At 38.1% G+C, this 17,610-nt stretch overlaps 1 protein-coding gene across 4 annotated transcripts in view; it reads left to right on the top strand.

Annotated features, from left to right (window-relative positions):
* Positions 1-17,610, top strand: part of grid1a (glutamate receptor, ionotropic, delta 1a) — a 282,852-nt gene that overhangs the window by 227,459 nt on the left and 37,783 nt on the right. For all 4 annotated transcript variants that reach the window (XM_084097715.1, XM_084097713.1, XM_084097716.1 and 1 more), the window contains exons 7-8: positions 9,574-9,735; positions 9,897-10,016. In XM_084097715.1, the coding sequence (XP_083953841.1) occupies positions 9,574-9,735; positions 9,897-10,016 (282 nt within the window). The remainder of the gene's footprint in view (positions 1-9,573; positions 9,736-9,896; positions 10,017-17,610) is intronic.

Here is a 17,610-nt window from a genome sequence, read left to right on the forward strand (position 1 = left end):
GACTGCAGTAACTGTCATGTTTGTTTTCTTAGTTGTATCCTTTAATTTCTCTAGAATCTTAATTCAAAACAAGGTTATGCATGACTGATCCAGATTAGCCGCCTGTGACCTGATGATTTTACCCGTTAACAAATATTATCTTGTTAAGTCACAGACGGTACGCTGTAATTGTGAAAACATTCCCCTCCCGTTTACGCAACATTAAAACACTGTATCTGTTTCTGGCTGAAACAGTATGAAAACATTGTTTGGGTCTTAGAATCCATTTTCCCTCTTTTAGAGCAGATGGCAAATCCATGTGTCTGTTCTCTGGGGCTCAGTGTCTCAATAATTCATGAAGAAAGAGGGTTACATACCAGCTAATGCCGAAGCAGCACTACAAAAGGACAAATAAGTCCTTTACAGAAAAGAGGAGGAGATATGCGAGATGTTAGGAGCCGCTGGGATGCCTCTCGCCCCTCGATTGGTGCTAACGATACAGTGCAGGTTGAAAAGAGTAAGAGATTGAATCTTTGCTGTGGCAGAATGGCTGTTTTAATTAACTCGAGAGGTTGCAGTCAGCATTGTGATTCCCTCGGGCCACGGGTCTCCATGCGCCATGCTGACAGTTCACGCAACGCTGAATAAAAGCTCTGTGGGTGCCATGCTTTTATCCATCTAATTGATGTCTTAATTTGAACTTCATTCATTCAGATTTAAAGCTGGAGTCCTTGAAATTGTTACATTCTCAATATGTTTACATCTAGACGTTTAACGCATTGACTGGCTGCATTCGATCATATAGTGTCCTTTGTTTTGTTATGGATGGTTGGGTTTTTTGCATTGGCAGTGCATAGATGGTTGGAGAAGGAGTTGACAATAGGCAGCAAAGGTGACAAGATATTAGGACAAAACACTAATGATTTCTACAAGTAAATACAGCGCTAAGAAATGTTATAAACATGCAAGATGGAGTGTGGGGATTAAAATTAGAGTTGGGGATGCCTTTCCAATTCAAACTGGTAAAAACAATTTAAGGAAAATAAATGATTTATATCTTGTTTCAACTCAAATGCCTCAAATAAGCTTATACACATAAATGTAGCATGTTCTTGTTCTGTGGTTACACAATTCCCCGGGCTTCTCCAAACTAGCTTTCCTTCTGCAATTTCCACTTCTGAATATGTTGCATTTCCACCTTATTTTTTAACGTAAGATAAGGCAAGGTCATTTGTAAATTTATGTCTGGCTTCTCACTGAAAAAAATGATTCGTTGAATTTAATAAAAAAATTTATCGTAAGTGGTTGCACACAATTGATTTTAGCTACATTTAAACAAATGCATTAAGTTGAACTGATTAAGTTCAACTTAATGCATTTGTTTAAATGTAGCTAAAATCAATTGTGTGCAACCACTTACGATAATTTTTTTTATTAAATTCAACGAACCATTTTTTTCAGTACTGGTGTCATCTGCTTCTAGTTATTTTTAGCTGTACAAAACAGCTTGTTATGTTGCTTGATACTGCAAACTTGTATTTCTTACCATAGTATTTTAAAGAGGTCCTATTATGCTTTTTCACTTTTTCAACTTTAGATAGTGTGTAATGTTGCTGTTTGAGCGTAAAAAAGATCTGCAATGTTACAAAGCTCAAAGTCCACTCCAAAGGTAGATATCTGCTCTTCAATAGAAAACACTTTTCAAGAACTACAACAAACGGCTCATTGGGACTAGAATGCACTTCTTCCGGATCTTGTGAAGTCACAATGTCACTCATTTAAATAATCCCCGCCCACAAAATATGCAAAAAAAGGGGGCGAGACCTGGTTGAAGACGAAGAAGAAGACCTGCTTTAGTAGCGTGTTGTTGCCATGTCGAAGAGACACTGTTTTTTCCACCCCGGTTTCAAAACCCCTTTGTTTGGCTTTCCTAAAGTGGACGAACTTAGAAAACAGTGGTTAAAATTTATTTTTAACACTGTTCCTGAACATTATAACCCCAACGTTTATCTGTGTGCATGCCATTTTATGGAGAGTAGCTTCCAGAACCTAAGAGAATGCATTGCCGGCTACTATGGGTTGCCAATTTCTGGAATGGAAAATAAGGGACAATCGTGGTTCTTTATAAGGAACAGAATAAGGGACACTCAAAATATGTGTACTGCACCACACAGTGTATGTCGTTTCATGTGTATAAAAGGTGTATAAAATGTTCTCAGGCACTTTTGGGTCATTCCCTGTGAAATCAACCATATGGTTCAATGGTTCAAACTATATGGTTCAATCTCATAGATATAATGTGGCTCCATGTTCAAATGAATTTTACCCATTTTCTAGCTACAACAACAGATATTACAAATCATCAACCTCTATTTAAAACGATGTTTTTTTTTGTTTTGTTTTTTTGTCAGGAAGATGCCATAGATGGCATAAAATTTGAAAGCATGATAACCGAATGTCTTTGAAATTTCGACCAGTAAAGCATTTTTTTTTTTTTAAACAATGACACTTAAAATTTGAAAATGTTGTTGCAACCATGTATGAATAAACGAAAATTCATAGGCCTATTTCTCAATTAAAGAGAACTTGGATTAGTATGGACTGCATTTGGTGCTTGAGACTTGGTTATTTTGTGTTTCAATAATGAGGTCCAAGAATATGCTACAAGGTACTTAAATGTAAAATGTTTTTCTCAATTTAACATACAACAGTGAAAGACAACTCACTGATCACGTCTTCCCTCAGGGAGATTGCGTGTTTTCTTGCGTGGTTGAATGTTGGACTCATGAACAATAATCATGTTTGCATTCACCCAAACTGATTTGCCAAAAATCAAAACGCGGACAGTGGAAGGGATTTGCTGTTAGCGCAACTCCCGCTCGCTGTGAAGCGGGAGCAACCAGCCGGCATAGGATTCTGCTGGGTCTTAAAACCTTCCGCGAACGTCTATGTTTGCAAATCAAACAATGATTTGTATCTAAGGTATAATTAATTCTCAATTTAGAGCGTATGCCTTAGTATACAGTTCCAATAATTTATGTTGTTGCTACTGTGTAAACAAAGAGCAAAGCTGTTTGGCTTTGCTAGCCTGCTAGCTAACATTACAGTATTGATGTAGTGTTTAGCTATGGAGGTCTCGCTTTTGTAGGCTCTCGCTTTTGTAGGACTGTTCACCAATCCTTAGCCGATCTTACCACTCTGAAATGTCCTGTAAATTCCATGCTTGCAAAGGTTCTGCATGATCCTCTTGTTTGTAAGCATTCTCATGTCTCGAACTGGTATGGCAAAATCAACGCTATTGTAAATTTTTACACCTGAGCAGATGAAACTCGTGGTTATGGAAAGGGGCGTGACATTTCCAGAACATTTTCTAAGCAGTTCACCAATCACAACACACTGGGCCAGGTAACCAATCAGAGCACTTTTCATGTTTCGGAGGAGGGGCTTAATCGAAACAGGAACTAAACAGAGCATTTGAGACACTGGGAAGAGAGATGCTGCAATAATGTAAAATATTTGAAATATAATTAGTTTTTGAACAATCAAGCATGGTCATTTATTCTAGTACACCCAGAAACAAAATCAAGACTTAAAAGGGCATAATAGGACCCCTTTAATATATTGTCATAATTATAAACACTGGTTTGTAGCGCAAGTAGTTTTACCATTTACTGCACTGTGTTGTTCTTCTAGTTTTACCTATAGTAGCTAATGAATTGTATTTTTATTTTTTTATTTTTTTTATTTTTTTATATATATATTAAAATAGAAAGCCATTACTTCAAATTCTAATAAGATTTCACAATATTATTGTTTTTACGTTATTTTTAAACAAAGAAATGCAGACTTGGTGAGTGTAAGACACTCAAAAACAACATTTCAAAAACAAACAAAAAAGTATCTTTAATGGTTGTGTATTTAATGAAAAATAAAATAAAAATGAAATAAAATTAAAATTTTACATAATTTTCCTGCACCTACAGAGTGTTTAGTCAGATGACATTTATGGAGCATGTGAATAATTCAAAAGTATGAGAAAATGGTCAGATTTAAAATCACTTTCTTGTGCCAGCACCAGCTGAGCAATTGACATTGATATGAATGTGAATGCTAACAGATATCAATAGACCTATTATAGACCTCTTTGATAGTCACTTTTCAATGCATTGGATGCATTGTGGTATCATCAATTCTCAGTGAGAAACAGTCATTCAACATTGTTAGGAATCATGCCGGCTTGCTCGCAGTCACACAGAAGCACACAGAGAAGTTAAGTCACCGATTCATGTTATTTGTTTCTTAGTAACTGTGTGTCTCACTTGTGGGCCTTGACTCATAATTCCACAGTTTCACAGGGCTTTCGAAGCCTTAAATCCATGTCAAGGATATGTCTGACTAATCGGACAGCTTGCAGGGCGTTCTGAAGTCTCTTCAATACTTCTTAGGGCGCGAATGAGGAGCATCAGCGATCAAAAGCATGTTACTTTATGTCACGGGAACATTAGCAGTTTCTGCATTCACGTAACTCTTACAAGAGCAAACAGATTGTGCCTTGACTGCAAACCCATACGAACATGAACATGAGTAGGGTTGTGGACAGGGTTGCCAACTTCAGCAGAGCAAATAAGAATCGCTCTCCATTACTTTATACCACATATGGCACTTAAGATTTTAGTAAACCATTCGTGGCAAGTTGACCGTGTAGTAAACTGAAATTAAACACAGTCACAGCTGTACGCCTGCAGCTATATGCATGTATACAGTTATGCTTGACTGAATTAAGTGCAAAAAATGCATTTGAAATGCAATCACTTTGATTTTGGTTTACTGGCATATGACTTCATTGCATCTGTTGTAAAACTAAACAATTTTTCCGTACCATTACATGTATATCTGTATAGCCTCTGCCTAGGCAAATTAACACTTAGAGAATATAACAACCATATGAGACTCTACATAAATATCTCAAAATTAACATAGTGAAAATTTTAACTACTTTGTATAGGCCTTTATCTCATTTCCTGGTTTCGGAACGTTCAAAATCGCCAAGCAGTGTACTCGATCGCACTTCCGGTGGTTACTTAGTTACCTTTAGATGAAAAGTAGGTCAGTAAACTTAAATAAAATTGCGATATAGACCAGTGTCTGTCAATATTAAACCGCATAAAGACTATTTAAATAGGAATCATGCATGTAATGCGTGTCTCTGTGAATGAATGGCACAGACGCACTGTTTCATTTACCACACACACACAGAGGCACGCATGACGCTCACAATGTTTTCAGCCTCTATGAGGACATTAATGCACTTCATCAACACAGCCGCTCTGAGAGTCACTTCAGCAGCATTTTAGCTTACAGTAATTTTAGAAAAACTATTGTCATATCATAAAACACAGAGAGACTCAAAGGTCTACACGGCAACCTGTCAAAATAAAAGTTTGGTTTAACCTTTGAAAAAAGTTTGGTTTAAATCATTACATTTTAAATAATTGGTTATAACAATTTAATTAAACCATTAAAATGGAATCAAGAAAACAAAAAAAAAGACACTTTTTGGAGATGCGAGAGCGAAGTAGTCCAGTGATAATTAACAGGCAGCCATGGTGAACGCAATAACTGGAAGACGCAGTACACTGCTTCAGCAATTTTTCGCGGCTACTTCCGGCATTCTATTGTGATGCGATAAAGGCCTATTTACACAATATTTTACACAAATTAACATTATTGTGTGTGTACATTCAAAAAAAGTCAGTTTTAGCCAGATTCACAAAACAAAATTTGAAATGGGAAATTGTATTTCCCTTTCAAAAGGGAACTCACTCTGCGTCCCCTAGGGGTCGCTATGGGGGAATGCCTTCGGCATGACCGGTGTCTCAAGTGGGAATCTAAACATGACAATGAACTTGACATTGGCAGGCAGCAGCCTACAGGTGAGACAGAGAGTATAAAAGGGCACCTGTGCCAAACGTCATCCTCTTATTGTCTTCAGGAGACTGTTTGTTTGAACGTGCGATCTGAACAGGCAAGTTTATTATGGCCAGCACCAGCACTGCAAGTTTTAGAATGTGTGTTCATCCGTGTCAGCGTTTTCTCAGTAGAGCAGGAGGAGGCTGATGAGGACGACAATGTTTTTGAGCGCTCTCAGCCCGCCTGCCCCGCATACTGTAAAACTTCAAATAATAGCCGAGTCCCAAATAGACGCCTGTCTCTTTTACACGCCTGGTGTGGCTACAGGTTTGGATAAATAAAGGCCGGTCTCTAATAGAGGCCCGGTCTGTTTTTTAGTTTCGGGTTGTATTTAATCTTCTAAAACCCGTCAGATCGTCTGTTTAAGCCAGTTCTATGGAGCAGATTGCGCACGCAAGAGAGCCCTGCGCATCTGGGCGGAGCTGTTAGCGCAAGCAAGGCAGGCAGAGTTAGCGGAGGCCGGAGAGGGAGAAGTGAAGGAGAGCGATGAGGAGGAGGAATTCGCCAATGAACTTGTAGTTGAAGATCGCGCACACCGTATGAGAAGCGCAGCGCCGCATCTAGGACAACTCGAGGTATCGCACACCGGACGCGCACATTGTACTGTACAATTAAATACAATCGTTGCTAAGTCTGCAGTCTGAACACTTTACCTCAGAGCGTCCGTTAACTGAATGAATTGAGAATATCACCTTAAAATCAGATAACATCAGCAGTTTTCATCCACGCAGCTGATTTCTGTTAATGAATGTAAAACTGAATGTATATTGCAGCACAGGGTGAAGTCAGTATATACATTAACGACGATTTGAGACAATGTACACTATGTCATGTACACTATGACAATGTCATTAGGCTCTCTGGGAGCCTCCTTGGACGCTGGCTTGGATATGAACGTAGTTAGGCTTCCTCGTCATCCTGTTGAGGCCTCCATTCTTGAGAAGCTCCAGTCTATGATCGCTGGGGGTGTTCACCATAGGAATGAGGATTCTTTTGAGTCCTTTGACTTAGCTCAGCCAATAGGGCACTCATCCCTTCAGCATGTCGGTGTGGGTATACCATCCCCCCTAGTGACCCCTAGGGGACGCAGCTTTCGAAAGGGTTCCCTGAGAATAGGGAACGAGATGCTGCATCCATTTGCCATGTTTCCCATAGTTTTGCCTTTGCCATTCCCCCATAGCGACCCCAAGGGAACGCAGCATCTCGTTTCCTATTCTCAGGGAACTATGGTTACATGAGTAACCTGAGATGTTTTCAATCACAGATGGTGACACAAAAGTGAAAGTTCTTTGAAGTTAGCATTGAAAAGGGAATTGTGATTTCCTGCTGTGACATATATTCTTGAACGAGAAATGTTTTTAGAACAGGGCTTGTAAAATACATTTTTTTATACCTTCCAGCATCACTCACTTGCACTCTTACCTCTCTCAATCACGCTGTCATTCCCTCTATCTATGCATTGATCTGCTCATAAGTGTGTTGTTTTGTCAGGATCACATGTCTGAGGGGACACTGAGTTTGGCCGTGCGGCCCCATACTCTCGTCTCCTTGACGATAACAGCGCTGTCGTTGAGGGTGTCTTTTCTCTCTCCAGGTGTCTCTCAGCACGACAGCTGCTCTCTGCAGGAGCAGAGTCATGCCAAATCTCCTGCAGCCCTCTTTATTTTCCTCTTGCAATCTGTCTCAAACAGAGTCAGCAGACACATTCACACAATCTGTCTTTCACAAAGTTAGAGACCAATTTTAGAATGTGGTTTGGTGTTTAGCCCTATTCAGCTACATTTTTAGATGTTTTTAAACTAAGGCCGCCTGCACACTGGAGAAACCGACAGAACATTTGACAGATAGCAATGCACAAGTGGTTTTGAGGGTGTGAAAACAGCCGAGTCAATCTGCAATCATGCAGACGTCTGAACTGGATTTAGTACAACAGGAAATTACAACAGGACCTTTCATTGGTCAGTGGATGATTGTATTTTTGGTTGCATGATGAAGAACTTCACTTTCACAATACCTTTATAATGCACCACTCCTATTGGAGTCAATGGATTTGCATTGTGTAGGCACCCTTGTTAGGGACTGAGTGCATTGACATACAATAAAACACTGATAACTATCATTATAATAGCCATGCTTACATGATATTTTGAAATTACTAAACAGATATCCACACAAGACATACGCACATTGAATAAGCTGTAATGTAAAAAAAATATATATTTTAAAAATATGTGTGCCGATTTGGTTGTGCTTAAACCATGTATCATCTTCACCCGATAAATGAATACATCTTAAAGGGACGTTTCACCACAAAATATAACCTCTGTTATCATTTACTCATCCTTATGTTGTTCTAAGCCTGTATGACTATACTTCTATCTTTTACAGAACTCAGAAGGAGAAAATGTAAAAGCTTAATATTTATTGGATTGGTTTTGATGAAAACAACCTGAAATTTAAGCAATTGCATTGTAAAATTGCTGTCTTTACTGTTGCTTTCATTTGTGCCATCCAGTGATTCACACTCCAGTCCAGTAGGTGGCGTAAATTCACTTTTTTTTAAGTTGGTGTGCCATTAAAACACCAGAAGTAGTAGTGATGGGAAGACTTTTCCACAAACTGGTTCTTTAGGACAGTTTGTTTAAATGAACTGGTTAAAAACAAAACGATTCACCAGTTTGTTTACGTAATCATGCAATAATTTTTTTAAAGCATCCAATAATGATGTGAATCGCAGATTTTTTACATCTATTGTGAAAATCAACTCACCTTTTTACATAAACCATGAAAAAAACTTTAAAAAAACTTTAATTTCAGCCCCTGATTAAAGTCAACTGCTCAATTTACACTTGCTTGTATCAGCAGCTCATCCGTCCTTCGCGGACACATCCGAGTCTGAACTGGTTCCTCGGTTCAGCGTACTGGTGACTCAAGAGCTGTTGTAAACATTGAACTGCTATCAGTATACTGCTGTTGACTTGAGAACTACTGCCATCGGATCACTGTTATATTTTGATACGTTTTATTTGTTAAACTTTATGCTTTTCAGCAAAAGACATCAGAAACATAAATTTTGCCCCCTTTATGAAACCCTTGCCAGACTTTTCTCAGCATGTCGGACATATCTGTACTGTTCTCAGTTCAGTGTACAGTTGGACTAACTGGAATGCTGAATGAGTTGGCAAAAATCAGCAGCATAGGATCATATACTCCTGGATATTGTGACTGTCAGACATGTTTCAAAGTGAGTTTTGATTGAATAACTTGTAGATCTGTACTGACTCAAGCCACAAACTGTTTCAGACGGTTCAGTCCGATTTGGTGAACTGGTTGAACCAGTTCACTAAAAAGAACCGGTTCAAACGAACGATTCATTTGTGAACTGGACATCACTATGAAGAAGCAGGTTAACATGTCCACCGCTTACTGGACTTGAGGGTGAAGAAAGTCATACATGAGGGTGAGTGAATGATGACAGAATTTTCATTTTTAGGAGAACTATCCCTTTAAGATATCTACATGACGTTATGCATTGTCAGGTTAGTAAGTGTAACTTTTGTGAGATGCGCATGTAAAAAAAAATACAAATATGTTCACACATTTGTTTGGTCTATGTGTCTCTAGGTGTCTAGTCTGTACCTGTATGACAGTGTGCTGATGTTGGCCAATGCCTTCTACCGGAAGTTAGAGGACAGGAAGTGGCATAGCATGGCCAGTCTGAACTGCATGAGGAAGTCAACCAAGCCCTGGAACGGAGGCTGGTCCATGCTGGACACCATCCAAAAGGTTTAAAGTCACCTTACAATTAATCTCAATTACACTTAATTTGATCTGGTTCAGTTCTCTTCAGTTCAGCCTAGTAAAGTTCAATAGTGTTCAATAAAACTGGTCTGGTTTGAATGATGAATTTCTTTCTGAACAGAAGTCTTATTTGTCGTTCTCTTCAGGGACGGATTTCTGGGCTCACTGGTTTAATGGACTTCCGAAGCAATGGAGCGAACTCTCATGTCCAGTTTGAGGTCCTGGGGACCAGTTACAGTGAGACGTTTGGAAAAGATGTAAAGCGGGTGAGTGCAAATCTTATGAATGGGTGAGTGGAATTTATAAATAATGAATGACTTAAGTTCAGATTATTTTAACAGCACTATTTGGCATGTTATGGGGAAACTCTGCCTGTAATGCAGTGATTTTCCAACGCTTTCTCATCTTGGTTGTCATCTTATTCAATATAAGATATATAAGGCAATATATGTGTTTTATACTAGTGCTTGGGAAATTTAAGGCATAAAATAAGTACCCCCAAATAGCACAACAGTTAAAACGACATATAACCAACACTGGCGCACTATATGGTATGCTGGATGCTGTCCTTTTTAAACCCTCCTCTGGAGACCTGTTTCAGAGGTGTGATTCTACAGATAGCTAGATAGACATGCATAGGATTTTGCACCATTTTTGGCAAAAATGCATGCTGTAAGATTTTGTTGTTGCTATTCCCACTGACTAATTTATTAGCTGTATATTTTACCCTTTTCTTTTATTTATTTATTCCATACGATCTGTCCGGAAATGCACAAAAATATTTATTACTCTTGCTCAGTTAATCTGTTGGACATGCATTGTAATTCTTTATTCTATCTATCTATTTATTTATTTATTTATTTAATAGAACTGACTGTTCTGTTTTCACTGTTTCATGGCAACAAAGTGGTCTAATATACCTGGAGCAAGCTATTCACTAAATTGCAGTTGCTCATTTATTTATTTATAGAGATGCTGATATCTTTGTTTTGTGGTGTTCAGTTTGGGTTCCATTCTGGAAAAAAAATGTTTTAACCAGTTGCTTGATCTCTATATTAGAACCATTGATCTATTTCCCAAAGGTGGGATAGGATGGTGATGTATTTAGATAAAGCACCCCGCCTCCACCACCATATAAATTGGTTACTGTTAAAACATTCATCCACTACAAAATAACTTATAACTTAATTTATTTATTTATTATTTGATATATATTTGTTATATTATTTGTGATATACTGTACGTATATTGAAAGGACAAACTTGTTTTGTTGAGTATCCTCACAAGCACAGTCAAATGAGTTAAAAGAAGTTTAGTTAACTAACGAAACCTTATTGTAAAGTGTTACCGAAGTTTTAAATGAACGTAAAGAGAAAATGTGTGTCAGATCCGCATCATGTGCGTCAAGTCTTAAAGTGACAGCAGCCTAATAAACCTGCTGCTGTTTGTCATTAACTCTTTACCCGCCAAACACGGAATTTTCCGGGTTTTATGAAAAAGCGATTCCCCGCCAAACACGGAATTTTCCGGGTATCCGTGTTTTAGGTGGTATACGTAAGGAAGACCCGTGCGCATGCTCTGAAAGAGTACGGAACTTTTTGATCAAAGAAACCGACTGCGATCGGCTCAAACATGAATGAAGTAGCGAGAATGTAGGTCAAAATATCTGAAATGAAGAGGTTTACGGCTGATCAAGTACTGGAGGTGTTGATGGACTCGGAGTCCGATCACTCCTTATTTGATCATTCTGAATCTGATCGGGACGAAGTAGTTAGTGAGAGAGATGTTCATGTCACAGAAAGTTCTAGTCATGGACGAGCAGCAGATAACGTTAGATTGTTCACCCGTCGATCTGGACGGAGACAAAGTTCACCTGTGTGTCGAAGAGTGGACAGTGACAGTTCAGAGTCAGACTGTGAAACTTCGGACAGTGAGTGGACGCATTCAAGGCCAAGACCTCATTCGTCGTTCCCAGGTTGCAGAACGCGTAGAGGTAAGACAAGATAAGAAAAAAAATAATAATAATTAAAAAAAATAATATATATATATATATATATATATATATATATATATATATATATATATATATATATATATATATATATATATATATATATAGAATCCTGGGCCTATCGGTGATGCTGCTGCTCTTGAGTCAGAACAACCTGTAGACTTTACTGAGTTGTTCATTTCTGATGTACTGATTCAGAACATTGTTGATCAGACCAACCTGTATGCAGATCAGTGTATTCAGGCTATGGATGACACTTCAAAACATGCTAGATGTCAAGCATGGAAGCCTGTCACAGTTTCAGAAATGAAAACTTTCATGGGGCTCCTTTTTCTCACTGGTATCATTCATAAGCCTGAACTTGAAATGTACTGGTGTACAGATGACATGTTAGCTACCCCCTACTTCAACAAGGTCATGCCTCGCAACAGGTCACTTCAATGATAATACAACAAGGCCAGACAATTGTACTGACAGGCTGTACGAAATCCGCCCGGTCTTGGATCACCTTGTGTCCAAATTCCGCGAAATGTATCAGCCCAAGTCAAACATTTGCATTGATGAGGGGATGTTTCTGTGGCGTGGGCGCCTAGCTTTCAGGGTGTACAATCCCCAGAAACCCATCAAATATGGAGTAAAATCCTACATCTTGTGCGATTCTGATACAGGCTACTGTTTTAACATGAAGCCCTATTGTGGGGAAAGCGCTACCCTGGGGGACACGGTTGTCTCTCTTCTTGATCGCCTAGCAGGTCATGGCTACAGATTGTTTATGGACAACCTATACAACTCTGTACGACTGTGTGAGCGCCTACTTGATGTGAAAACCCATGTATGTGGTACAATTAGGAAAAACAGAGGTGAACCGCCGGTCATTTGAGATGTCAGAAATGCTGACCTTAGGATTGGGGAAACAATCATGCGTCACAACGAAAATGTGATGGTCTTGGCATGGAGACACAAACAAACAGTGAAAATGGTTACAACATTCCATCAGAACAACATGGAACGTGTTGAGGTATGGCAGAGAAGAAAAGGTTGCAAAGGAAAAACCAGCATGCATTGTGGAATACAATCATGAAATGAATGGCGTTGACAAACTAGACCAAAACATTGTGTACTACCCTTTTATCAGGAAGTCACACAAGTGGACGAAGAAATTTGTCATGTATCTGTTACAGATCAGTTTGTTCAACGCTTTTGTCATTTACAAAGCGAAAAACCCACAGGGTAATTGTAACACTCTTCTCTCATTCATCCAGAGTGTTATAAAATCATGGACCAGCCAAGAGTATGCTGGTGGTGGGGAGAAAAGTGCTACTGAAAACACTCCAAGAGCACCATACAACACTGACCCAACAAACAGGCTGAATGTCAATTTTGCTGTTCATGAACTTGTTCCAATCCCGCCCACTCCCAAAAAGCAACACCCAACCAGAGGATGCAGAGTTTGTGTATGTGCACTTGCTTGATAAAAATGCCTTTTTCTCAGCTTTTTGTCCAGAATGTTGTGTTTTTGACAAAACCTATCTATGTTCAAGTGGCAATAAAAAAAGAAAAAATGAAGATAAAATAAAATAGTTTTTTTTTTTTTGTTTAAAAGCAGACGCTCAGATCTTTATTTTGATATGTAGCATGTTCATATATTCATAGAACAAAATATTCTGTGGGCCATTAAAGTTTAGCGAAAATCGTCAAAAACCCTGGCGGTGGCTGGCAACTTTTTTTAAAAATGCTGGCGGGGAAAGAGTTAAGGATAATCAAAGAACAAAAGAAAAAGAGAAAATCACTCACTGCTCTTGACTGAATAACATTTGTAGCTTTAATACGGATTAATCATTTTAATTTATAATTTATGCAGTGAAGACTGTGAAGTGTTTGATAACTTTATTCAATTTCTGTATACATTCACTGTATATATCCTACCTGTTAGACCTACATAAAAATCTTAAAACACTATTTACAAGGTAACATGGGTCAAAAACAACAAAAACGATAACTTTTTGTGCATTTCAACTAGTAAAAATCCGAACTGATCTGACTGGGCCTGTAGGAAAAAAATTGAGCCCTGATATATTGAAGGGCATAGGTAAATATGACATTTATTACAATGGGTTTATGAGAAGGTTGTTTTAAGTTCACTTAAATTGTATTTTTTAAAAACCTTATAAATGTTACAATTGATAGCTTTCAATTATACTGTTATGCTGAATGGCTATAATTAATGGCAAAATTTTGAAAAAAATTTATTTCATAGAGACGTCAGTAGCGGTACTGACTTTCTTTCAAAAAAAGATGCCATTAAACAAATATTTAAAATATGTGTTGTTTCTACATTAATTTGGAGATTTGTTGTGAAATTAATACAATATAAAATATATATAAAATAAATTTTAATGTTAGGTGCAATTAATCACGATTAATTGCAGAAATTAATTTGTTAATTGTTAATCAATTGACAGCACTAATATTAATTGTGAATGCTAATTTGGTATGGCATCTATCAAATGGGGATAAGGTAGCCCACCAAAACCCTGACCATATTCATGGAGATGAAATTAAAAATACCAAGACAAATTCTTTCTTAGAGAGGTCAAACATGTCTGGGAAAGAACAGAGACAATTGAAACTGAAAATATATGAGAGGAGAAGCTAAGTGGACTGGACGTGAGATGAGCGAGACAGATGGACAGAGAATAAGAGCGACAGAATGATGGGTCCTGCTGTGTTTTGGAACTGAAGACACCGATATGGAACATGGCCAAGATACTTTTACACAAACACAGACAAATAGCTCAGAGTTCATTAAATCTCATAATAACACACAAACATCAACACACACACAATCAAAATGTACCCATCAGAGCTGATGAATCTGTCGCTTTCCTCTCTCTCTGTCTCTAGTTCTCTTTCATCTCTCTATCTGATGCACAAGCACTCATACGCACATGCTCACTGGGCAGAGGAAGTGCTTTACAACATGGCTGTGGTCATTAGCAAGGCTGCCGGGTCTATCACACACCAAACAATCTCAATCTTGTTGCCTGAATATTAGTGAGTGTGTAAGTTGAACTCGACCATTCCCTCTGGCAAGAAACACAGAGAGCTAATGACTTCACACACACACACACACACACACACACACACACTCTGTAGCACCCCTACTGTCCGTTACATTGACAGCTAATAAACATACATGTCCTGCTGCCCATCAGCATGAATATGCATTCTTGTGCTCTGATCTCTTCTTAAAATGATGTCTCCTCCTCAAGGCTCTCTGAAGCCGCATAGAGGCACTCTGCACATCACATGATACTCTTCCTGCTGTTTAATCTTTCCATTCTCTCCTCTCCATGCCTCTATTTATTAATTTATTAATTAATTTAGTTAGTTAGTTAGTTAGTTTACAGTATATTTACATTATTTTTATTGTGTCTATATGTAAATGTCCAGTATACTTGACATCAAATTTTCACTTGAAATTGTTTAAAGTAAAAAAAAAAAAAAAAAACGAATTTGTTGAAAACAAAAATGATAAAATTCTGATATTTTAAACAGTAACACTGTATAATTACTGATGTAAATTGAGAAATAGTATGAGATTTCCAAGCAGACCAAAAAAAATAAAAAATAATAATAATAATCAGTATAAACTGAGCTGTGGGTTATTTAAAGAAATTAAATAATTAAAGGATTAAAAGGGATTTAAGGGGAAAAAGAAGAAATAAGAATGGTAAAAGAAGTTCCAGATCTAATTATTGTGGATTATTGTGAAGTAATCCATTTAAACTCTTTGCAAATAATATTTAACTCTTGTTTGTATGTCTAATATGTCAAACATGTAAAAAACGTTTCTTGTTTTCACATTCAGTTATGAATGACATAATTTAAATGATAGCATATTTTCGATTCAAAATGGTGAAATTACATTAAAAAAGTTGAGTAGTTTGCATCACTGTATGTTACTGTTTACTGTCGTTAAACATCCATTGTAAAACAGTTTATATTATATGTTTAGCTACTTGTATATCTTATCACGCATGCACTCTTTCACTGTAAAAACTAAAAGCGTTGTGTTGGAATTCACACTCATCTTGAGTGAACGTTAAAGGGGTCAACGGATGCAAAATTCACTTTTATATGGTGTTTGCATATAAATGTGTCTTTGCAGTGTGTGGACACAACCACCATACAAAACAAATTTCCATTCACTCCTTTTTTTAATCCTCAAAAAGCCTAAACACTCTCAATAATCAAGCCATTTGGATTTTCTGAGCATGCCTATGGTGGTTACAGCCCTGCTTTATAGAGCAAGGAAATGTGTCTAGTATACTGGATGTTTGGAATGAGGAGGTTATTTTTCAGCCAGATGTCGAGAGGAATCTACCTCCGTAATGAAGATGGAGATGCTATTCTCTTTCTCTTTCTCTTTCTCTTTCTCTCTCTCTCTCTCTCTCTCTCTCTCTCTCTCTCTCTCTCTCTCTCTCTCTCTCTCTCTCTCTCTCTCTCTCTCTCTCTCTCTCTCTCTCTCACCAATTCCATCTGTCATTCCCCGTCTCCCCCGCTCACTTTCTTTTAATCTTCTCTTTTCATTAAATTGTCTCATACGGTGTAATCCAGAATGGGAAACCTAGCATCTTATACAAGATGGATCTGCTCCCAGTCCCGCTCAGAGCAGATCAGCCCAACACCTCCATGTGAGGAGCAGGTGATGAGAAGAAAAACCTCTTAATGGTTGACAAACTTGACAAGCCACTGAATGAATACATCTAAATTAATAGTTTAGTGGTGTCATATTGGCAGTAATGTGAGATGGATTAGTTCAGTTCTGATGCATTATTCAGATTGACAGTGAGAGACACCTGTGAGCAGGTCACTAGATTAATTCAACAACTTAACGATCTTAATAAACAAGAAAGTGAAGGGAGTAAGAGAAGGAAAGACCAAACAAATAGCAAGTCAGACTAGGCAGGCACTGTCACTTTGTCCTGCACATGCTGCTAAAAGATAAGGCCAAAGTAAAAGCAACACACTTGATCTCACACCTGATCTTTGTGAGTGACATCAGGGTAAAATTGGGTCTCTCGAGGAACACGGGTATTGTGTTTGAATCTGGCCGAGCCAACCGTGGGTGACCTCTGCACAATTACCTGAGCAGTTCCCATGGCAATGGGTTGACCAGGGGTTGCAGGTGAATCTGGGAGGGAGGGAGGGAGGGAGGGAGGGAGGTCTCTGAGGACGCTCATACTTTATTGTGAGAAAAAGCAAAACCTGAAATTCTCTTTATTTTTCTAACATGTGCAAATATGCAGTATAATCATTATTCTTCTCTCTTTTCAAACTGTCTGCTCAATGTCCTTCCCGGCAGTGTTTTTTTTTTTTTTTTTTTTTTACTGACAGAAATACAGCTCCACAATACCATATTTAAAAGCTTGCGATATACTGTTCATAGTTTACCTGAAATAGCTCATGCAGGGCCTACAACTAAAAGTAACACTCGCTAAGCGCCCGAATGCGAGTAAAAATTGGTGTTGGCGAATGACAGAATATATTAATCGCTTGTTGGCCGGTAAAGTTTTTATGAATTCTAGCAATGCATTGTTGTGAGAACATAAACGTAAACAAATGTGAACGACACTCGTGACAGTTGACAGGCCAGTGCTGCATCGTAACAAGAGTTTTAGCCTTGGCAATTAAAATATTTAAGCGCAAGACGACGTGGAAGGGAACTCAATTCGTTACTCGCTGTGTGGGGAGTTTTCGGTGCACAAACATCCGAAGCGAACAGCCAGAAATCTGCATCTCAGCAGCATCAAATCTTACTGACTTTTTTACTTTTTTTTTACTTT

Source organism: Abramis brama (genome assembly GCF_963993115.1).
Source record: "Abramis brama genome assembly, chromosome: 21".
Taxonomy (NCBI): domain Eukaryota; kingdom Metazoa; phylum Chordata; class Actinopteri; order Cypriniformes; family Leuciscidae; genus Abramis; species Abramis brama.